Source organism: Leiobunum rupestre, chromosome 2 (genome assembly GCF_980474605.1).
Source record: "Leiobunum rupestre chromosome 2, qqLeiRupe1.1.hap1, whole genome shotgun sequence".
Taxonomy (NCBI): Eukaryota; Metazoa; Arthropoda; class Arachnida; order Opiliones; family Sclerosomatidae; genus Leiobunum; species Leiobunum rupestre.
The window spans coordinates 76,835,194-76,859,535 of NC_143385.1; the positions used below are offsets into that span (position 1 = coordinate 76,835,194).

General features: G+C 39.3%; 1 protein-coding gene across 4 annotated transcripts in view; it reads left to right on the forward strand.

Moving 5' to 3' along the window:
- LOC149959056 (solute carrier family 35 member G1-like) overlaps positions 1–24,018 on the forward strand; it is a 60,789-nt gene extending 36,771 nt beyond the window's left edge. For 2 of the 4 annotated variants that reach the window (XM_090165130.1, XM_090165129.1), the window contains 3 exons: positions 9,274–9,503; positions 11,688–11,930; positions 23,366–24,018. In XM_090165130.1, coding sequence (XP_090021256.1) covers positions 9,290–9,503; positions 11,688–11,930; positions 23,366–23,970 — 1,062 coding nt within the window. In that variant the 5' untranslated portion in view covers positions 9,274–9,289 and the 3' untranslated portion in view covers positions 23,971–24,018. Of the gene's footprint in view, positions 1–8,018; positions 8,071–9,273; positions 9,504–11,687; positions 11,931–23,365 lie in introns of those variants that run through there. The other 2 variants (XM_090165132.1, XM_090165131.1) reach the window with 2 other exon arrangements.
- The last annotated feature ends 324 nt before the right edge of the window (positions 24,019–24,342 follow it).

Below are 24,342 nucleotides of genomic sequence, written 5' to 3' on the forward strand. Positions count from 1 at the left end.
TCTATGCTGAAACCATAAGTCCCGAAATTTCGACTGAGATCCTTTTCGAGCATTACAGTAAACCGATAGCTTTACTGTTTATTCTTACCCTCGATTCCTGCCTTCTTCAAGCTCCCAGTTCTATAACGCAATCTGTTCCGTATCGCCTGGCTTTGGTCTATGCTGAAACCGTAAGTCCCGAAATTTCGACTGAGATCCATTTCTAGCATTAAAGTAAACTGATAGCTTTACTGTTTATTCTTACCCTCGATTCCTGCCTTCTTCAAGCCCCCAGTTCTATAACGCAATCTGTTCCGTATCGCCTGGCTTTGGTCTATGCTGAAACCGTAAGTCCCGAAATTTCGACTGAGATCCTTTTCTAGCATTAAAGTAAACCGATAGCTTTACTGTTTATTCTTACCCTCGATTCCTGCCTTCTTCAAGCCCCCAGTTCTATAACGCAATCTGTTCCGTATAGCCTGGCTTTGGTCTATGCTGAAACCGTAAGTCCCGAAATTTCGACTGAGATCCTTTTCTAGCATTAAAGTAAACCGATAGCTTTACTGTTTATTCTTACCCTCGATTCCTGTCTTCTTCAAGCCCCCAGTTCTATAACGCAATCTGTTCCGTATGGCCTGGCTTTGGTCTATGCTGAAACCGTAAGTCCCGAAATTTCGACTGAGATCCTTTTCTAGCATTAAAGTAAACCGATAGCTTTACTGTTTATTCTTACCCTCGATTCCTGCCTTCTTCAAGCCCCCAGTTCTATAACGCAATCTGTTCCGTATCGCCTGGCTTTGGTCTATGCTGAAACCGTAAGTCCCGAAATTTCGACTGAGATCCTTTTCTAGCATTAAAGTAAACCGATAGCTTTACTGTTTATTCTTACCCTCGATTCCGGCCTTCTTCAAGCCCCCAGTTCTATAACGCAATCTGTTCCGTATCGCCTGGCTTTGGTCTATGCTGAAACCGTAAGTCCCGAAATTTCGACTGAGATCCTTTTCTAGCATTAAAGTAAAAAGATAGCTTTACTGTTTATTCTTACCCTCGATTCCTGCCTTCTTCAAGCCCCCAGTTCTATAACGCAATCAGTTCCGTATCGCCTGGCTTTGGTCTAAGCTGAAACCGTAAGTCCCAAAATTTAGACTGAGATCCTTTTCTAGCATTAAAGTAAACCGATAGCTTTACTGTTTATTCTTACCCTCGATTCCTGCCTTCTTCAAGCCCCCAGTTCTATAACGCAATCTGTTCCGTATCGCATGGCTTTGGTCTATTCTGAAACCATAAGTCCCGAAATTTCGACTGAGATCCTTTTCGAGCATTACAGTAAACCGATAGCTTTACTGTTTATTCTTACCCTCGATTCCTGCCTTCTTCAAGCTCCCAGTTCTATAACGCAATCTGTTCCGTATCGCCTGGCTTTGGTCTATGCTGAAACCGTAAGTCCCGAAATTTCGACTGAGATCCTTTTCTAGCATTAAAGTAAACTGATAGCTTTACTGTTTATTCTTACCCTCGATTCCTGCCTTCTTCAAGCCCCCAGTTCTATAACGCAATCTGTTCCGTATCGCCTGGCTTTGGTCTATGCTGAAACCGTAAGTCCCGAAATTTCGACTGAGATCCTTTTCTAGCATTAAAGTAAACCGATAGCTTTACTGTTTATTCTTACCCTCGATTCCTGCCTTCTTCAAGCCCCCAGTTCTATAACGCAATCTGTTCCGTATCGCCTGGCTTTGGTCTATGCTGAAACCGTAAGTCCCGAAATTTCGACTGAGATCCTTTTCTAGCATTTAAGTAAACCGATAGCTTTACTGTTTATTCTTACCCTCGATTCCTGCCTTCTTCAAGCCCCCAGTTCTATAACGCAATCTGTTCCGTATCGCATGGCTTTGGTCTATGCTGAAACCATAAGTCCCGAAATTTCGACTGAGATCCTTTTCGAGCATTACAGTAAACCGATAGCTTTACTGTTTATTCTTACCCTCGATTCCTGCCTTCTTCAAGCTCCCAGTTCTATAACGCAATCTGTTCCGTATCGCCTGGCTTTGGTCGATGCTGAAACCGTAAGTCCCGAAATTTCGACTGAGATCCTTTTCTAGCATTAAAGTAAACTGATAGCTTTACTGTTTATTCTTACCCTCGACTCCTGCCTTCTTCAAGCCCCCAGTTCTATAACGCAATCTGTTCCGTATCGCCTGGCTTTGGTCTATGCTGAAACCGTAAGTCCCGAAATTTCGACTGAGATCCTTTTCTAGCATTAAAGTAAACCGATAGCTTTACTGTTTATTCTTACCCTCGATTCCTGCCTTCTTCAAGCCCCCAGTTCTATAACGCAATCTGTTCCGTATCGCCTGGCTTTGGTCTATGCTGAAACCGTAAGTCCCGAAATTTCGACTGAGATCCTTTTCTAGCATTAAAGTAAACCGATAGCTTTACTGTTTATTCTTACCCTCGATTCCGGCCTTCTTCAAGCCCCCAGTTCTATAACGCAATCTGTTCCGTATCGCCTGGCTTTGGTCTATGCTGAAACCGTAAGTCCCGAAATTTCGACTGAGATCCTTTTCTAGCATTAAAGTAAAAAGATAGCTTTACTGTTTATTCTTACCCTCGATTCCTGCCTTCTTCAAGCCCCCAGTTCTATAACGCAATCAGTTCCGTATCGCCTGGCTTTGGTCTAAGCTGAAACCGTAAGTCCCAAAATTTAGACTGAGATCCTTTTCTAGCATTAAAGTAAACCGATAGCTTTACTGTTTATTCTTACCCTCGATTCCTGCCTTCTTCAAGCCCCCAGTTCTATAACGCAATCTGTTCCGTATCGCATGGCTTTGGTCTATTCTGAAACCATAAGTCCCGAAATTTCGACTGAGATCCTTTTCGAGCATTACAGTAAACCGATAGCTTTACTGTTTATTCTTACCCTCGATTCCTGCCTTCTTCAAGCTCCCAGTTCTATAACGCAATCTGTTCCGTATCGCCTGGCTTTGGTCTATGCTGAAACCGTAAGTCCCGAAATTTCGACTGAGATCCTTTTCTAGCATTAAAGTAAACTGATAGCTTTACTGTTTATTCTTACCCTCGATTCCTGCCTTCTTCAAGCCCCCAGTTCTATAACGCAATCTGTTCCGTATCGCCTGGCTTTGGTCTATGCTGAAACCGTAAGTCCCGAAATTTCGACTGAGATCCTTTTCTAGCATTAAAGTAAACCGATAGCTTTACTGTTTATTCTTACCCTCGATTCCTGCCTTCTTCAAGCCCCCAGTTCTATAACGCAATCTGTTCCGTATCGCCTGGCTTTGGTCTATGCTGAAACCGTAAGTCCCGAAATTTCGACTGAGATCCTTTTCTAGCATTTAAGTAAACCGATAGCTTTACTGTTTATTCTTACCCTCGATTCCTGCCTTCTTCAAGCCCCCAGTTCTATAACGCAATCTGTTCCGTATCGCATGGCTTTGGTCTATGCTGAAACCATAAGTCCCGAAATTTCGACTGAGATCCTTTTCGAGCATTACAGTAAACCGATAGCTTTACTGTTTATTCTTACCCTCGATTCCTGCCTTCTTCAAGCTCCCAGTTCTATAACGCAATCTGTTCCGTATCGCCTGGCTTTGGTCGATGCTGAAACCGTAAGTCCCGAAATTTCGACTGAGATCCTTTTCTAGCATTAAAGTAAACTGATAGCTTTACTGTTTATTCTTACCCTCGACTCCTGCCTTCTTCAAGCCCCCAGTTCTATAACGCAATCTGTTCCGTATCGCCTGGCTTTGGTCTATGCTGAAACCGTAAGTCCCGAAATTTCGACTGAGATCCTTTTCTAGCATTAAAGTAAACCGATAGCTTTACTGTTTATTCTTACCCTCGATTCCTGCCTTCTTCAAGCCCCCAGTTCTATAACGCAATCTGTTCCGTATCGCCTGGCTTTGGTCTATGCTGAAACCGTAAGTCCCGAAATTTCGACTGAGTTCCTTTTCTAGCATTAAAGTAAACCGATAGCTTTACTGTTTATTCTTACCCTCGATTCCTGCCTTCTTCAAGCCCCCAGTTCTATAACGCAATCTGTTCCGTATCGCATGGCTTTGGTCTATGCTGAAACCATAAGTCCCGAAATTTCGACTGAGATCCTTTTCGAGCATTACAGTAAACCGATAGCTTTACTGTTTATTCTTACCCTCGATTCCTGCCTTCTTCAAGCTCCCAGTTCTATAACGCAATCTGTTCCGTATCGCCTGGCTTTGGTCGATGCTGAAACCGTAAGTCCCGAAATTTCGACTGAGATCCTTTTCTAGCATTAAAGTAAACTGATAGCTTTACTGTTTATTCTTACCCCCGATTCCTGCCTTCTTCAAGCCCCCAGTTCTATAACGCAATCTGTTCCGTATCGCCTGGCTTTGGTCTATGCTGAAACTGTAAGTCCCGAAATTTCGACTGAGATCCTTTTCTAGCATTAAAGTAAACCGATAGCTTTACTGTTTATTCTTACCCTCGATTCCTGCCTTCTTCAAGCCCCCAGTTCTATAACGCAATCTGTTCCGTATCGCCTGGCTTTGGTCTATGCTGAAACCGTAAGTCCCGAAATTTCGACTGAGATCCTTTTCTAGCATTAAAGTAAACCGATAGCTTTACTGTTTATTCTTACCCTCGATTCCTGTCTTCTTCAAGCCCCCAGTTCTATAACGCAATCTGTTCCGTATGGCCTGGCTTTGGTCTATGCAGAAACCGTAAGTCCCGAAATTTCGACTGAGATCCTTTTCTAGCATTAAAGTAAGCCGATAGCTTTACTGTTTATTCTTACCCTCGATTCCTGCCTTCTTCAAGCCCCCAGTTCTATAACGCAATCTGTTCCGTATCGCCTGGCTTTGGTCTATGCTGAAACCGTAAGTCCCGAAATTTCGACTAAGATCCTTTTCGAGCATTAAAGTAAACCGATAGCTTTACTGTTTATTCTTACCCTCGATTCCTGCCTTCTTCAAGCCCTTAGCTCTATAACGCAATCTGTTCCGTATCGCCTGGCTTTGGTCTATGCTGAAACCGTAAGTCCCGAAATTTCGACTGAGATCCTTTTCTAGCATTAAAGTAAACCGATAGCTTTACTGTTTATTCTTACCCTCGATTCCTGCCTTCTTCAAGCCCCCAGTTCTATAACGCAATCTGTTCCGTATCGCCTGGCTTTGGTCTATGCTGAAACCGTAAGTCCCGAAATTTCGACGGAGATCCTTTTCGAGCATTAAAGTAAACCGATAGCTTTACTGTTTATTCTTACCCTCGATTCCTGCCTTCTTCAAGCCCCCAGTTCTATAACGCAATCTATTCCGTATCGCCTGGCTTTGGTCTATGCTGAAACCGTAAGTCCCGAAATTTCGACTGAGATCCTTTTCTAGCATTAAAGTAAACCGATAGCTTTACTGTTTATTCTTACCCTAGATTCCTGCCTTCTTCAAGCCCCCAGTTCTATAACGCAATCTGTTCCGTATCGCCTGGCTTCGGTCTATGCTGAAACCGTAAGTCCCGAAATTTCGACTGAGATTCTTTTATAGCATTAAAGTAAACCGATAGCTTTACTGTTTATTCTTACCCTCGATTCCTGCCTTCTTCAAGCCCCCAGTTCTATAACGCAATCTGTTCCGTATCTCCTGGCTTTGGTCTATGCTGAAACCGTAAGTCCCGAAATTTCGACTGAGAACCTTTTCGAGCATTAAAGTAAACCGATAGCTTTACTGTTTATTCTTACCCTCGATTCCTGCCTTCTTCAAGCCCCCAGTTCTATAACGCAATCTGTTCCGTATCGCCTGGCTTTGGTCTATGCTGAAACCGTAAGTCCCGAAATTTCGACTGAGATCCTTTTCGAGCATTAAAGTAAACCGATAGCTTTACTGTTTATTCTTACCCTCGATTCCTGTCTTCTTCAAGCCCCCAGCTCTATAACGCAATCTGTTCCGTATCGCCTGGCTTTGGTCTATGCTGAAACCGTAAGTCCCGAAATTTCGACTGAGATCCTTTTCGAGCATTAAAGTAAACCGATAGCTTTACTGTTTATTCTTACCCTCGATTCCTGCCTTCTTCAAGCCCCCAGCTCTATAACGCAATCTGTTCCGTATCGCCTGGCTTTGGTCTATGCTGAAACCGTAAGTCCCGAAATTTCGACTGAGATCCTTTTCTAGCAGTAAAGTAAACCGATAGCTTTACTGTTTATTCTTACCCTCGATTCCTGCCTTCTTCAAGCCCCCAGTTCTATAACGCAATCTGTTCCGTATCGCCTGGCTTTGGTCTATGCTGAAACCGTAAGTCCCGAAATTTCGACTGAGATCCTTTTCTAGCATTAAAGTAAACCGATAGCTTTACTGTTTATTCTTACCGTCGATTCCTGCCTTCTTCAAACCCCCAGTTCTATAACGCAATCTGTTCCGTATCGCCTGGCTTTGGTCTATGCTGAAACCGTAAGTCCCGAAATTTCGACTGAGATCCTTTTCTAGCATTAAAGTAAACCGATAGCTTTACTGTTTATTCTTACCGTCGATTCCTGCCTTCTTCAAACCCCCAGTTCTATAACGCAATCTGTTCCGTATCGTCTATGCTGAAACCGTAAGTCCCGAAATTTCGACTGAGATCCTTTTCTAACATGCATTGCTTGTTATTTTTATATCTCTAAAACTCTTTGTCCTAGGCCTGTGCCTTATATATGTTTCGATTTAATTGTTTTTTTAAGTGCTTAATGATTAGTTTAAAGAAATTCGATTTTTTGGGGCGACGCTCTTAGCAAATTCCCGTTTCGCGGTACCGGCTACTTGGGGAGCGGCAACGGGGTAAAGGGGAAAACGGAGAAGGTCCATTCTCACAGAAGGGAGAGAGGGAATACGAGACGGGAAAGGCACCGGGGCACAGCGGAGAGAACAAATACAGCAATAGAGCGTTCTATAAAATCGGTCCATAACCGGTCAAACTTTTCATACAGACTATAGAGCTAGTTCAGCAGGACTAAAAACTTTTTTTATTCTTCGGTTTAAGAGAATTCGGCTTATGTCCGGTCTTTATATGAATATTTTAGAGACATACATTTTATCAGTTGTAGGAGGCACCCTAGGTGTTGAAGTATGTTTGGGGTTAAGGTTATTTTCATGATCTAAGTTTCTTTTTAAACCTGTGGATTTGGGACTAGTATTTTGCTTGTTTACCATCATACATTTATTACAAAAATCATTTAAAATAAGAAAAACGGCGCGGAAAGCCGGAAATTAGTGAAGCCTAGGCAAGCAACTACGCTACTCCTAAAACTCGACTGCTCTCAATTTCTTACGGGTTTGCCAGATAAATATTTTTCTCTAACACGAAAAAACTAAAGAACACGATTCATAAAAATCTAGTAACGTCATTTTTTTAGTTTCAGTTTTGTCCGTCCTTGCATATACGCTGTCTATTCATTTTAATGAAATAATTAGTTATAAATTCGGTAATTCGCTTAACTAACGTTTTACTTCATTTAAAGGATACCCCAGTTCAACTAAACAAGGTAATAAAGTTTAAGCCAAGTAAAAACACTAAATACGCTTCAAATTTAAAACTAAAATACTTCGTTAAGTCTTCGCTGTTCTAAACAGTGTTTTCATATGAAACCTATTTGTTTTCACCTAAATAAATAATACGTTCCATTTAATCTTTTTTCTCCTTATACAAAAACCAGTTCTACGAACTGAAAAAACAGTGTTTATTCTTGTAAGTGTTACGGCTAAGAAGGGACAGACATTAAAATTGCATCTACTATGATTACTAAATGAGAATGACATAATATACCGCAATATTTTGCTTTTTATACCTTTAATTTAAAAAATATATGTATTTTTCGATAAGATACGTTTTTGGACCTTGTAGAGTTTAACCTTTGTTTTTACATTTTTACAAGGATACCAGGGTAGCCAGGCGTGCCATCGGAGGAGCTCGAGGGGGGGGGGGTGCAAATCAGAACGATTAAACTTAAAGAAGACAGACGTGAAAACTTCTGCACGGTCCTGGGGGTGTCACAAAACAATGCTCCGGGGACCCAGCCTTCTTTAGCCGCCACTGGTGAGGGGATTGGGAGGATTTTATCTTTTTCTCCGCCAGGTAGCGTAGATAATTAGATTCAATTTTATTTTTCTCCCACGCCTCTCTAGTGCTGAATACACGCGTCTTTATGCGCAATTCAAACTTAGTCTTATGTTCAAAGTTTAATATCCGCTGAACGTTTTCATGAATCGGAACATAGCGCGTGATAGTGGACACCAAGCCTAATGCCTAACAATTTTTAACATCATAATTTCCATTCATTTCAGTACACTCTGTTTAAAAAGTCTTCGACAGGTGAAATTTTTGCCCTCTTTTTAATTCTGCTAGAAAACTATAATAGATAGATCGATGAAACCAAATGCAACTATTATTTATTTTCCAATATCTTTCGTTATTTATCGGTTTCGTCCACCAAAAATTAAGAGTTTTGGCAGCTACCGTCAAAACTCATTTTTGACAACTTTTTAAATATTGGTTCTACGGCACTGGCTCGCGCAATTTTGAATTCACAATGGTCGATTCATATTTAGAAAGTGGAAAAACTTTCCCTCTACAACCAACGGTAGAGAAGTTATCGCGTTTCCAAACTTTCGTCGAAATTGGGAAACACCTAAAATGCACCAAGCGATTATTAATAACGTAACTTCGACAGCGATCCAACAACATGTTTAATTAAAGGCTGGTTTAAAATTATGGTAACCATTATTATAAACAATTTCTAACGCAAATAGCTTTTTAAAAGCGTATAAAAAAGGATAATCCTAAAACCACTTGCCAAGTTGTTCTTGGGATTTGTTTTTTTTAAAGCGGCCTTTAATTAAATATATTTTCAATGTTATTGAATCGCTGTCGAAGTTGCGTTATTAATAATCGCTTGATGCATTTTAGGTGTTTCCCAATTTCGACGAAAGTTTGTAAACGTGATAACTTCTCAACTGTTCCCACTCTCTAAATATGAATCGACCATTGTGAATTCAAAAATGCGCGAGTCAGTGCCGTAGAACCAATATTTAAAAAGTTGTCAAAAATGAGTTTTGACGGTAGCTGCCAAAACTATTAATTTTTGGTGGATGAAACCGATAAATAACGAAAGATATTGGAAAATAAATAATAGTTGCAATGGTTTCATCGATTTATCTATTATAGTTTTCTAGCAGAATTAAAAAGAGGGCAAAAATTTCACCTGTCGAAGACTTTTTAAACAGAGTGTACATTAAATTCCTCAATTTTAAATTAAATATTTTATTTATTCATGAATAGAATTGAAGAAACAAAGATGGAAAATAGGACGCAACTATCAACCCCGAATTACAACTCTATCTCAGAAAGTCAGAGCGCAGTTGACGAAGCGAATTATTCAAATGCAAAAGCAAACAATCGTGAGAATGAGTCCGGCGTGAGTTTTAAAGGGATTGCCATCGGAACTTTGAGCGGAGTCATGTACTGCCTCACGTCTGTTTTTGTGGCCGAGGAAAGCACCATGTACGCAGGTCACGATCCTTTTCACTTTTACCAAGCGATTTAGTCAAACTTTAGTGCATTAAATCAAAAAATATTGTGAACCTCATGACTTTAGCGCATGGTCGTTAAAGGTCACAGCCATTATTATATTAATAGGCCAATGATTTTGAAGCAAACAAATTTTACTTGTAAACTACAAGTCTTCACCGTGAGGGATAAATTAGTTCATTCTAACTAGTCAATACACCACGAAGCTTAGAAATATGTAGAGGCAGAAACCATTTCTAAACATTCCCCCTAATAGTTAGCAGATCCTTTATGCTTTAATTTAGCCAATCCTTTAATATTCGGACAATGCAGACTGATACCCGTAAACGGCACACAAAACGCGTTTACGTCTCAATTTCTAAAGTAAATCGATGAAATTATTGTTTACAGTAATCAAATCCCTGCTGCTTGGTTTTGCGCTTGTTGCAGCCTACTTCCAGGGGCTAGTAGGCCACACTTTGAAGTAGAGAGCTGCATGGAATCAGTTTTTTACCATTTACCATGGTTACCGCGGGAATGGATGGAAATGGTATCAATATTTTTTACCGGGAATGGAATGGATGGAAAATCATTTATTTAAATGGGAATGGAAAATTTTGCCTCGGGAATGGACGGGAATGGATTCTCCCCCATTTTATATACATAATGTACTAAGTGATTGGCCCACTTAAATAGAATTTAGTTCGAGTGAAACGGGTGAATCCAATATAAATATTTCATTATTATGGGGGTGTCTCTGACCCGGACACCGTTTGACGTTTTCCTTTTTGCAATGCACGAGGCTGGGAAAAGGACGTCCATGGTGTCCTTTCAACTCCATTGATATTCCCAACGTAATCGTTCTCCCGAAGTATACATTTAATACATTCTTGGAGTTATTATAATGTTCAAAATTAATTGCTTCGGGAATGGGAAAATCGGGAATTTAGGGAATGGGCGGGAATGAGAATACTTTTCCGGGAATGGAATGGGAATGCATTTATTTGAAAATTCACGGGAATGGAATGGTCGGGAATGAGAAAATTGGGATGGGAATGGTATTTTTGTTGTCGGGAATGGTAACGTTTTTTCTTCAAATGCAGCTCTTTACTTTGAAGCTCTCTGGCGCTCTTACAAATCATCGTAGGAAAATGGGAAAAAACAGGCATACTTCTCAACTAATCCCCTACAACTCCTTAAATATTTGCATAACCTTTTGAAACACCCTTTATAGTTAAATTAAATTTATATTATTGAAATTCTCAACATGACTCTTCATTTGGTTCATTTTGAAGCGATATTTGGCTTAGCGTTTTAAATTTTCGCACTAAATGATAACCTATCCCTAGTGGGAACTAGGCTTAACTCTCTCTTTTTACTTCGCGACAAGCTCTTCGTGAAAAATATAACGTGCTGGCACACTTTTGGGGCTTATGTCGCATTTGGTATAAGCAGTGCCGTATTAACCCATGCCAGCACCCCTAGGCTTCTAGCTTCTTTGGGCACTTAAACCTTTCAACATCCCCTCCCATTTGCGATGCATGGGCCCCTGCTTGGACCCTGCTCTTGGTGGGCCTCTAGTTTTCAGCCTAGTCAGCCTTATGGATAATGCTTCCAGATATAGAACCACTTTAGGTCAACAAAAATTATTACCACCAAAAACGTGTTTAAAGCCAGAAGATTAAAAATAAGTACCAACAAAAACTAAACTATTCTTTATAATTTAAAATTTCATACTCCGATTCAATAATTTATCATTATTTTACGGAATTATGTGTAAGGTGAGGACGAAGCCACTAGGGGTGCCGAATTATAATACCTACCACTTAATAAAGGATATGTGATTGTCGAAAAAATTCTTAGTCGTTTAGTTAATAACTCTAATTTTAGAAGAACATTATGCAAACTATAAAGACAAAATTATTGAATTAAATATATTTTAAACCAAAATTTGGAAATTGCGCGTATCTGAAATATCTTTAAAAAGACAGCTGAAGTTGTTTAGTTACATCAGGAATTCGTATTATGGTAGATAACTTTACTAAGCTGAGATATATGGTGCGTCTTCAAACTTTTATCAAGTATTACCTTCTTTAAAATTAACAGCATGCCAGACTATGCTTTTGAATAATTGTTTTGCTTGGTTTGAATATGGGAATGTGGTTGGACTAATATTTCTTGTACAGGACAGTTACTGCTAATCAGAAGCTTGTTCAACTTCTTCTTCTCGATTCCTTTGTGCATTTTGTCAGGAGATAAACTCTATCAAAGTAATTCTGCTTTCGTTCTGATTTTATCCGGAGCAAGTTTGTCGTTCTCCGCTTATTTTCGGTACGAGGCCTATGAAAACCTCCCACTGGCTAAAGCAAATGCCATCGTTTTCTGCTCTCCAGTTCTTGTGTCAATTTTCGCAATACTTTTTCTCAAGGGTGAGTTTACATAGAGTTGAATTAATTACTTTACCCATCTTTGTACGGATTCCAAGTGTATTTAGTATAATTGACGTTATTGAATACAAAACAAATAGGCAGATTATCCATAGAAAACATAACACTCTCAGGCAATGATTTATTTCACCAATAGAATCGACGAAAATATCCCGCATTTTACCAGCGGACGACGCTTTAGTTTAAATTCTTTGTCCCTTCTTCCATTTTCACCTCCAGCCTGCTTTTCTATTTCGTGAACAGGGTTAAGAATAAGACTGCTTACCCTAAAAAACCAGGTATTGGACTAGGGCACAAAATTTGCAAACGTCGCTCGGCCAACGTGACGTTCAGTTTGCGTTTCAAACTTCTAATAAAGGGTTATCTTCGAAGTAATATAGTGAGAGCGCACGGTGACAAATTGTTCGGAATTGGTATACAGCTCTTAAAATTTATATACACGTGCCTTGAACTATACAATCTTTTTCGCGCCTTTATTTTACCCCTCTTACTTGCCTCCCGCTCGTCGGCCATTGCCTCTGCCCTCAGCGGGGAGTCTAGCATCCACTCTTTGGGCGGTAATGGAGGATGGGGCTGAAAGAGGGAAAACCAAAAATGGACGCGCCCAGTAAAATATCGCGAAAAAGAGTGTATACTCTCGACTACCTAATTTTTATTTTTCAAAAAAACCTACTGGAAAAAAGTTTATAAGCAAAAAACCCGCTTGTTGCCGAGGCCGCGCGCATCTTAGTTTGTGAGTGTTTTTCAAATTACATATAGAGTGTTGTCGTCTGAAACCCTGCGACGTCACCATTGTAATTTGCCTATTGATAAAAAACGGTAACTGTCATGGCGGCCACTATTAACACTACAGCTGTGACGTTACGAGTTTTCAAAATCGTATCAGACGACAACACTCTATTCGAAGTTGTGGAGATGCCGTGCAACGTAGAATATATAATTTAAAAAACAAAATCAAACGAAGATGCGCGCGGCCTCGGCAACAAGCAGTTTAGTGCTTATAAATATTTTTCCAGTAGGTTTTTTTAAAAATGAAAATTAGGTAGTCGAGAGTATAGTTCAACGAACGTGTATATAAATTTTCCGAGCAGTATACTATTTCCGAACAATTCGGGTGTTTTTTGTAACCATGCGCTCTCACTAATAGGCCTTTTCTGTAAAGTCATTACGTTTACCGAACTTGTTTTTATGTCTCGCTTTCGTCACGAGATACGAAGGAGCTCAATTCATTTTGAAGGGCTAGATCTTTTCCCAAAAGTATATTTTATATTCGTGTACTGCTGGAGAGTTACTATTTTAGGGGCCATAATGTGTTTATTTTGTGGTTAGTTAAAAGGTTTAATAGGCCATGGAAAACCTGAAGGCAACTAAAAAACTGAAAAAGTAAGTTTAACTAATCATTGAAAACGTTATAATATTCTTAAGCCTAACAAAATAATTTTAATTAGGTGTAATTTAAAAAATTCTTAGAAGAAAGCCATAAACATAAATTTACTACTACCCAGAAACTGGACGAAACAACTAAATGCTATTCCTGGAATATTCAATGAAAAATCAATTACTAGTCATCACGATGATTCTTAAGCTAAAAAACATTTGACCATTAGTATATCGGATGTTTAAGTCGAGTACCGTGTCAGAAGTCATGCTATGTTGTGGGCCAAAAACATCTACAATTCCAAATATTTATGTGAAAAGCATAGTGGGTGGTTCTTTTACTCTTTCAAATACGTATGACGTCGCCATCACCATAAACAAAAAGTCTGCAGTTGTGGAATCAGCCTGGTGTGGGTGTAAGGCGAGTGAAGTAAGAGTTTGCAAGCACGTTGGTTCGGTACTATGGTACCTTCTAGATGGTAAGCGTGTTGGAAAGGTATTCATACTGTTTCGTGTATTTAAGTTCTGTCTATATTTAAATACTAAGAGTCTAAACGTATCATCGCTAAAAGCGTTTATTTATTGTCTGAGGCTCTGAGCTTTATCCGTACAGCTGTCTGCTAGGATTGTAAATACAAGGAGAAATATGTAATAAGGAGATTGTACATTTTCACTTTGTCTATAGTTACGGCAGATTTAAACATTGGAAAAAGAAAATTATTTATTACTATAAGAATTCTTATTCTGTGGCGTATATAAAAGAAAGTATCAATAGCCCGTATAATTTGTGGAAATAATCTTTATATTTTGTTGGTGGCGTAATTAACTTGTCGGCCACTTCTAGTTGCAGTAATTTGATGTGTCACTACCCGTGACTTGGAATAAAAATCTAAATGGTTATTTATAAGACAACAAATAACGTTTCAAGTGTACTAGATTCTACGTGCACATTAATTTGTAACGTCAAACGCGTCTAAACAACCTGTAGGAAAGATTTATTATAATCAATTTGGCGATCGCTGACCAGCCAACCTGGCCAGTCCGGGCCACTGTTTTTGGAGATTCTGAAATAGGGGGATAGGTTTAGGCAATGAATTAGGTTGCATTGGGGAAGTATTGCAGTCTGGAAACATTTCAGGTACAGGTATCTGTGTTGGTAAAACTCAGGTACCGTTCGCATCTTTGGTCTAAGAACAATATGATTTCGTCTATATTCCTTCTCATCAACGCGGACAGAATAGGAGCAGTCAGCGACCTTGGATACCACGACGCCTTCTTTCCATAGACTTTACTGTAGATTCGGGTTAGGCTTAACCCATACGGCTTCACCAGGATTGATGTCGAGCAACTGTTTCGTATATTTGTCGAACCATGCTTTACTCAACTGGCGCCGCGCTCTTTGTTTCTTGCGGACGTAGCTGAGACCTGGAAAATGGTAATTGGGAGCATAGGCGACGACACATCTACCGTTGAGCGGGGCTAGAATTAATGCCTTCTGTCAGAGCGCTCCTCTAATCTAGTAAGGTCATATGCAGGTCTTCTTTTGTGCGCTCATACTTTGGAAGCATTGTCTTGGCAATCTTCACGGCCGATTCTGCTTTGCCATTGCCTTGAGCATGATAGGGTGATGAGGTTTCGTGACAAAAACCATAGAGATCTGCGAATTCATGTAATACGCGGCCATTGAAGGGAGGGCCGTTGTCGGAGATGACAACCTCTAGTATACCAAACTGGCTGAAATGTCTTTTACAACATTCCACCAAGGTTTCCCCTGTAGTGTCAGGTAACGGATCAACTTCCCAATAATCAGAATAAATGTTAACTAAGACTAAGTACTTCCGATTGCTTATACTGAGAGTAAATAGATCCAACGCTACCTTTTGCCATGATAGCGAGGCAAGTGGAACGGAAATCAGAGGTTCCTTACAGTAGCTTGCGCTGAGCTAAATTCGTTGCCGGCCTTGCATTTTCCTAGTGTTTGTTTCACCTGATCTGTTATTACTGGTGAATAAACAACTTCTCTCGTGACTAGAGTGTAAAATTTTCAACATTTCGTGACGCATTATGCATTATAACTCGAACGCATTTGTAAATAAGTCCATTATCAATGGTTAACTCATCTCTCTACGTCCAATAACCTCGTATTTCAGCAGCGTTTTGGCTTAGGATGTAGGCCAGCCTTGATAGATAGTGGTATATAGAATTTGAAGAGATTTATCAGAGTTCGCGGCAGCACGTATTTTGGTTAAGCGATCGCTAGCTACTCGTAAGTAGGATTCGTGCCGGATATCTTCAAAATATGCCAGTTGAAATACCAAAGGGCCTTGTTCAGTGATTGAGTTTGAGTTCAGAGGTAGATTAATCTTGGTTAGGCAGTCTACAATATGCATCTCTGACCCTTTCTTGTATTTTACAGCACTTTATATTATAAATTTGTAGCTTCAATAAGATACACTGTAAAGGCTTTGGGGGCGTTAATAATGTCTTTGTAAATATCATTTCCAAAGGTTTATTGATTTGGTCTCTTCCGCATAAATTCTGATAAAAACGTTGACAGGAAAAGTCTATCGCCAAACACTCTTTCTCAATCTGCTTATATTTGCGCTACGTTGGAGTGAGAGACTTACAGGCAGAAGCGAAGAGTTGGCCATTTTGTAAAAGTGTAGCACAGAGCCCATACTCGCTAGAATCGCACTGAATGCAGACCTCATCGTCCATATTATAGTAACGTAGAACTGGTACGGCTACGGCACTTGCAAATAATTTGATTGCTTCAAACACATCAGGATGTTTCTTACCTCTTGTCCAAGGTGAACCTTGCGAGTGAGTGGCCGTAGAGGTTCACTGTAATCGAACAGTTTAGGTTGGAACTTTGCCAAGTAAGTGATAAAACCGATGAAACTGTAACGCCTGTACACATGGAACTGGCATGTCGTTTATAGCCCGAACCTTTTCTCTATCTGGACTAACTCTTTTTGAAGTCAGTATATGTGCGATTTTCTTAACTTCAGTCATCCTGAATCTCATTTTGGTTTTATTCAGTAGCTTTTACATAAATTTCCTATTGGGCCTGGAACAAAGTTCAATTTGCTTAAACAGCACTTTCCAAAGACACAGAAGTAGACGATGGTATATGAGTCGACACGGTAGACAAAGGGTAATTTAGGAAGAAAAAACCCTTAGCGGACTCGTAGCGGCCGTATAAACAATAGTCGCGAAGCCTTGTCGCGAGGAGAGGGAATAAACCGCCGTGTGGTAAGAGGAAGAGATTAAAAATCCATTAACAATGATAAATTACCAGGAAATTACCACAACGGAAATCCTCACTACCACTTCTGATACCATGTTTCGTTTATTTACATAGCTAACAGCGTTTATTCATTGTCCGTACAGCTGTCTGCTTAGATCGAAAATACAAGGAGTTATTTGTAATAAAAAGATTGTGCTTTTTCGCCTTGTCTAAAGTGGCGGGAGATTTCAACATTACAATATGAAACTCATACCAGATAGTTGTACAGAAAAGCCTCAAGCGTGGTCTGGATTAACTACCCAAAATAAAATATTTAAAGCCCTTTTTTCCGAGCTACAGTTTGTAAAACATACACCGGGAAAATAGTGAAGAATTAAAGGTGATAATGAAAAAATGCAAAAAATAATAAAAGCTTTATCCGATAGAATGCTATCTGGAAATAGAAGGTCCATGTTGTTCTTGTGCAAGATGATAATATTTTCTTTTCCACAAAAATACCCTCAACTTGCAAGAGAGAAGTTCCTAGCACAATTTCCGCAAAAGACGATTTGACAACCGTCCCGGCATGAAAAGAAATAAAACCAATATCTCTCCCATTAGGATTTTTAAAAATAAATGAAAACTTCAAAGTTGATCTCTCACGGTTTCCGAAGAAGCTTCCAAGAAATTTAAAAATTGATTTGGCTGCATCAGTAACGCTTGAGGCTGACACACGTGAGCAATCAAATTGCTTGTTGTGGTTAACTGCCTTCTAGTTCAGTTTGATGTGTAAAAGACGAAAGAAAGTGAATTATATATTTCGGAAATCGATTTTCAAAGGAACTGATATCTCAAAAAATAAATACATTCAGGAAGGCTTAAAAATTAAGCGCTTCGTAACACTAAATTCAAAACTCTTAAAGGCAACGAATTTACTTTTCCTGCCAGATTGTGCGTTAATCCAACTCTGCCCATGTTTGGAGCTTCATCAAACCACTTGGTTTACCAGGAAAATGAACAGTGGGGATTTTTCAAAATAAAAACATTGGCAAAATGCAAAGAGCAACACACAAGCAAAGCGCAAGGTGTTGTAAATGGTGTGTCACATTTTGACCGCAATAACAAGTTATACTACCAAAATAATTCAGGGTCAAATGGGTATTACTGGGTTTTGGTGGTGTGATATTTTGGTCGACTGCTGGGACAACAAAACATTCTGTGATCGGATAACATATATGATGATTTTTTAATACTGTAATGGTTCCTAAACTGATATACTTCCATGAAAATTTTGGCATAACATATTTGGATAGAAATAATAAAAAAAATCTCATTTTTTACCATTTCAAATTGTTTTATTTTAAATATAAAAAGGATATTATACAAATTAATCTAATGATATTTTTATTAATGAATATATTTCAGTTACTCCTTTTTTAAGAATGATTTTAATTGTCATCTATCTTAACCAGTATATTTAATTTTTTTTGAGATTTTACACATAACAACGGTTCATTAAAAAATTTATAAAAAAATTGGGTGAAGTAAGGTACACAGACACACGAGATTTTCGACCAAGTGTTATATTTATTTGATACCTTGGGCGATGAGGAATATTTGGGTGCAAGAATTATGCGGCGCAAATTTATATTCGCGGAGATATTTAACTTTAAAAATTTAGATTTTTCAATGGATGTTTACTAAAAATTCCTGATTTCGAATTTTTAGATAACGTAGAACACCTGACGGTTGGGCGATACTAGGTGCGTTTGGCTAGGTACTGTCCTCTCGGTCGCGTTATAGACGGCCCATCGCTTTTTTTAGTATGGGGTTGGGGTGGCGCCGCGCGCCCCCAGCGCTCGAGCGAAGTGAGTGCGCGGCGCCGTCAGGCGCCAATAAGGGGAACGCTTGATATTCGTCGTCAAACCGGGGTCCATACGAATCGCATTGAAGGCCTTTGGGCACATGCTAAAAGAGCAATTCCCTCGGCCGGCAGGAGGAAGCGCTTTATTCCGGGTTAATTGGCAACAGTCATGTTCAAGAGTAGGGCAAAAAATCAAGGGAAAAACCTCTTTTTGGCTTTTTTAGAAGCTGCTGCAACTTTGCATTCCCCAACGCCTTAAGCACACAAAAAGACGGTTTACTTTTTTCATTGGTTCTACTGCACTGAAAACCACTTGAATATTTCGGAAATAAAATATATATAAAATAAAAAACGTGTGTCTGTGTACCAAATTTTTGCCAAAAAATTACACATTATCCATACCTTCTTCAGTTGATTATGCATGTTGTTTAGGAAAATAGAGCTGAGTATGTGATATTCCTTAACACTCCTGATTACTCTCTACATGATTGCGTAAACTAGCTATCTCTCCTGTTTGTTTTTCTTCTTCAGTTGAAAGTTGAGTTTGACCTTCAGAAATGGTGGCATGTTTTTAGATATTCCTCTTTCTTATAACATCTCGTGAATCAGGAAACCTTTGTCCGCTAATATTCCCCCTCCAGATTGAAGGAAATCTAACAGTCCGAACTGTAGCGTTAAATCTTTGTCAGACATCCGTCGAGGCACTAAATCCGATACGAAGCTGATAAACCCATTTGGGGTAATTTCGATTAGGCCGTTGGCTGTGTCGAGAGCCCTATGTGTTACTTTGGGTTTTGTAGTCATTCGGGTTTGGACTACAACATGCGTAGTGGGAAACTTCTGTTTAAACTCCGTTGGCATGAGTTCGTCGACAACGGCACGCGAAGGCCACATATGTATTTGACTTAACCGTTTCTCAAGCAAATCTAACCAGGAAAAAAGTGTTAGAAACTGTTGAAACTGAAATTTTGAATCTATAAGCAAGATCTTCTTCTAGAAGGCCAACTTTTGAACGGCAAAGAACTAGAAATAGCTATTCTCTGAATGACAACAGCATTGAGCAACCGTAAACCTTTTCATCTCTATCATGTTGGCGTTTATACCCATTGTATAATTTAAAGTCCTTTAAATCAGCGCAGAACTTCTTTTTATGTGAGGATGACGATATCTTATTAAATGGAATATTGTCAGATTCCTTCAGCTATTTAATTCATTTGTGTCATAGATTTGAGCGCTTTTCAAGTCCAGAATTATTATTTAGATCAAGTTGATTTGGTATGTTCACTATTATCGATTGTTCAATCAAGATATCCGAAGCAACTTTTGGTTCTGATTCAGGAATTTCAATCTCGTGGGATGGATCAAACTTTCCAAAATAAAATGCAACTCTATAAAAATATTTTTTAAGGTTAGATTTTTTAAAATGATAACCGCTTACTGTGTGATGTTTCTGTACAAGGGGTTTCCGAGAAATAAAACTACACCATGGTTTCCTTCCAGATGCTTTAAAGCAAGTGGCGGTGCAACGTGAAGTAGCTCTTTTTTCAATAGATGTCGCTAGCGTCGAAATAAAAAAGGCGGCACTTATAGGTAGCCCTCGCGTTAATCGGATGGTTTGTAAATTGGTCAATATAATAAATCACAGCTATTATAAACAATATTTTCACATGGGATTTATAATTTAGGTTAAAATCCACTAGATAAAGTACAAGTTGTTTAAATATAATACTCTACAATGGTTCTCTGACGACGTTATCATTTGGCTATTTTTAATTTAAGCTTCCTTGACCATAAATAGGTAGCACCACGCTCTCCAGTAAAGTCACGTTGTTTGAAGAATCGGATATATTCATGGCCATCTCTAATAACAGCGGCCTTTTCATAATACAGGCGGCAATGATAGAGCCGCCACTTGCTTTAACGCCATCGGTACTTTCCAGTATTATTTTAAACCATCCGTTTTTAAGATTTTCATTGCTAGGAAATGGGCTAAAAGTCAATACCGGAAAACGCGAAGACGTTGTGTTACATCCTTGTATATGTACACTATAGCGTAGCCCTGTCATTTTCTCATTGCTCCCTTAACGTAAAAGTCCGAGCCTTAAAATGGCCAACAAGGGCTCGGCGTTCGGATAGGAAATTTTCCGTTAATTTTCTTTATATCCATATCCCAAAATTATCCGAATAAAAACTTATTTGTTGCGTATTAAATCGTATAATAGTCGCGAATAATATCCATAAATAAACAGATAATCGAATTTTTTATGATTAATTGAAATTTTTGGGGTTAATTTATCGGTTTCCCTGAGCTCTATGGCCAAATAAACAACCTATTAACTACAGAAACACGTTTTAAAGCTACTTTTTATAAACAAAATTTATTTAATGTAAAAAATTAAACCTTTTTATATAAAAATACTTGAAATTCGCAAAATAATAATAATAGCGTCCGTAACCCGAAGCAGTGACGGATACATTGGGTCGGAAATGTATATACCGGTGCTCCAAGCGAAGCAAAAAGCCTACTACACCGGTGGTCTCATCAGAATGCCCTACGCCAGCGTCCACAAGCCCGGACAGGTGACAAAGCCAGCATGGGTAGTAGTACCCTACTACTGATGGTCTCACCCTCGAAGCAAGCCGTTCATCCCGACAAAATGCGCAGCAATGGGGTGACCAGTTCCTAATTCGCGCACAGCTGTGGGATAGAGAGTGGATGCTATAGCCACTCCAGCCGACGCCCTCCGTACCTAAGTAGGTAGAGAGCCACACCCTTCAGAAAGAGCGCCTAAAGGGGAACGACGGGCACACAGCGGTACACATAACCCGACACAGCTTGCACCGGAGATCCCGTTGAGCTCCAAAAGACCGGGAAACAAGACCACTGTGCCTCATACGGAGACCCGCCGCCCCACAGCAGGCTATTCAATCCTCCGAGGTGGCCAGTTGGCACGGACCGTCTCCGTTAGCCTGAGCCGAAACCCAGTTTCCAGCGCTTACCTGACCGAAGTCGGAGGTGGAGATAGGATCATTTGATGAGAGCTAACATATCGCAGTGCGCCATCACCCTTATGGGTTAAAAGAGCCGGACCCCTACTCCCCGGTAAAGCTACCAGTTATTGCACACTCGGACCCATGAAGGGCCCAGTGACGGATACAGAAAAAAAACTACAGGGCGGGGCGGCGCTAAAACATATCTCTAGCTATGGGTGTAATAACAAATCATCAAGTCACATGGCGGGAGCACGCCCCCCCTTTGCCGTGAACCACTCTTGGTGCTGGGCCGCCTGCGTCAAATTAAATTATCAGTGATGGGCATTTTCTGAAAATACAATCTCAGCTCACAAGCGGCTTGTGTAAACCAGACGTACTTGTCTCTCACACGGTTACCAAGAGCGGTTCAGATAATGTCTCTGATACTATGCGCAATAATTATCAGTAATTATTACAATAATAACATAGGGCTTTTACTTTAGAATTATTTTGGTGATTGTAGTCTTAACGCTACCCGGGTTAGTCAGATGTTGACAAGGCGCCGTCATTAAATTAGACCAACTCACAGCCCCGTTCAATACTGAAAATGTCGATTCGAGATTCCGTATACAAGGGCTGCATAACATAGACATGGAAGGTACTGTCCTCTCCTACTTTGTTGCGTAACTCGATCAAGCCAGTGAGTCGTACACGGTCAGCGCTTAAAGTCAGATCGGGCAAATGTTATTATTTTGCACTCTCCTAGTCATTGAAATTTCACGCACCCCCTTTTCCTTTTTTGATGACTTAATTTAAAAATTTTAGATACATTTCAAGTCGGATCGTGGCCTAACCGCCCTATCCACGAGCAGGCCTATATTTATGATGGAAATATGCAACGCCCTTATGACTTTGCTGACTGGTTGTGTAGCAGGTCTCACGAATACTCAACTTTCGGAGATCATCTTTTTGACCCATTATCTTTTCCTAATCGTTTTAATACGCAGGACTATCCAGCCAATTCTCAAAACGAAGTAGCGAACGAGTTGAACGACATTTCTTTAGCCGATTACCACTTTCTAAATATGAATCGACCATTGTGAATTCAAAAACGCGAGAGTCAGTGCCGTAGAACCAATATTTAAAAAGTTGTCAAAAATGAGTTTTGACGGTTCCCGCCAAACTATTAATTTTTGGCGGACGAAACCGATAAATAACGAAAGAAATTGGAAAATAAATAATAGTTGCAATTGGTTTCATCGATCTATCTATTATAGTTTTCTATCAGAATTAAAAAGAGGGTAAAAATTTCACCTGTCGAAGACTTTTTAAACAGAGTGTACACGTTTTTGAGTAACTTCTAAAATTTCTTCTTTAGTTCTATACTAAGTCAACTACAGAAAACAGAGAGGATATTTGCAAGTTGGTATTTCCAAGTGCCAGGTTTGAGTTTGATAATGAAGACTTTATTAGCACTTGAATAGAGGAATAAATAGATTTATTTATTTATTAGAAAATCACCAAAGATCGTCAGATTGTAATTCAAGGGGAAATAAAATTGGAATAGTGAGTACACTCTTCCAATTTTATTTTCCCTTGTATTACAATTAGTGGAAAGTCAGGATATATTTCATAAAATGCACCATTTGGTTCTAAAGCTTATTATTTAGAAACTGCAACCTTATAGCAACCTTAAACACGTTTTTACCCCTGTTTGAAATAATTATGCACATTTGAGATGAATTTCAATTCTTATTTGTCAAATCGTAAAAGAAACTATTTCTTTAAAATAGGAACTTTCGATTAATAAGTGATGGTATTTCAAGTGAAGAAGTTTCACAAGGGAATAAACATGACATAACGCACTAATTAATATTCCTAGCAAGACCACTATAGGCTAACCTCTGGGCAATTTTTCGGCCTACACATGATCTTGACTTGACTGTAAAACATATCTATGTGATCTATTTTCAGAGAAGATGACAAGACCACTTTTTCTCTCATTAGTGCTGTCGACGATAGGCTTATTAATCATCACGAAGATTCCATTGATGATTTTCAAGAAAGATGTTGACGTATTTTCCAGTAAACGTTCAAAATTTGGTCTGATATCGGCTCTAGCCACGATGCTTATCAATTCCGTATTCACTATTACACTATCGGCACTCAAACAGTACACTTGCGCCGTATTAATGTTTCATAACTCTATATTTGGAATTATAATTGGAGGCGTGATGACTGGGCTTTCTGGGAGAGCTTCGATTCCAGACCCTTTAAAGCTGGAAAATATCTACGGCATTTTAATGAGCGCGTGCAGTTTTCTAGCCATTATGTTCCAAGCCGCGGCACTACATCTGGAGAGTGCCGGACCGGCTGTCATCTCGAGAACCGTACCAGACATACTACTTTCTTTCGTCTTCCAAGTCACCTTGTTTCATGATCCCGCGGATGCCTACACTATCGCCGGCGCCGTACTGATAACAGTCAGCGGGCTCGTTCTCGGTTTTTGCAAATGGATAAGCCTCCAGCCAGAACAATCGCGTTTGTTTAAACTATTATCTTTCATGAAGTTGAAATGAATTTCATAGACATTTTTCATGTGCATGTCAAATATTAAAATCATATTTCAGCCTGAAATGTAGAACATTGAATATTTATCATAATTAAATTTTTACCAAAAGTAATTTTAAATATTAAATTATATCGTTACAGAAACAGAAGCTTTTCGGTTTTATGGTTTGTTTTTATTTAAAATTACACGGTATTATTTTAAATAATAGTAAACGTTAAGAACATCGCAATACTTTTTCTAATACAGGTCAAATATTGAAATTCAAGTTTCATAACTAAACAAATAATTACAATCATAAGTCAGAGAATAAAAATCAATGGTAATTATTTATCAAATTATAGATAATGATATTTTGAGTCTTGAAATTATTCCGAAAATT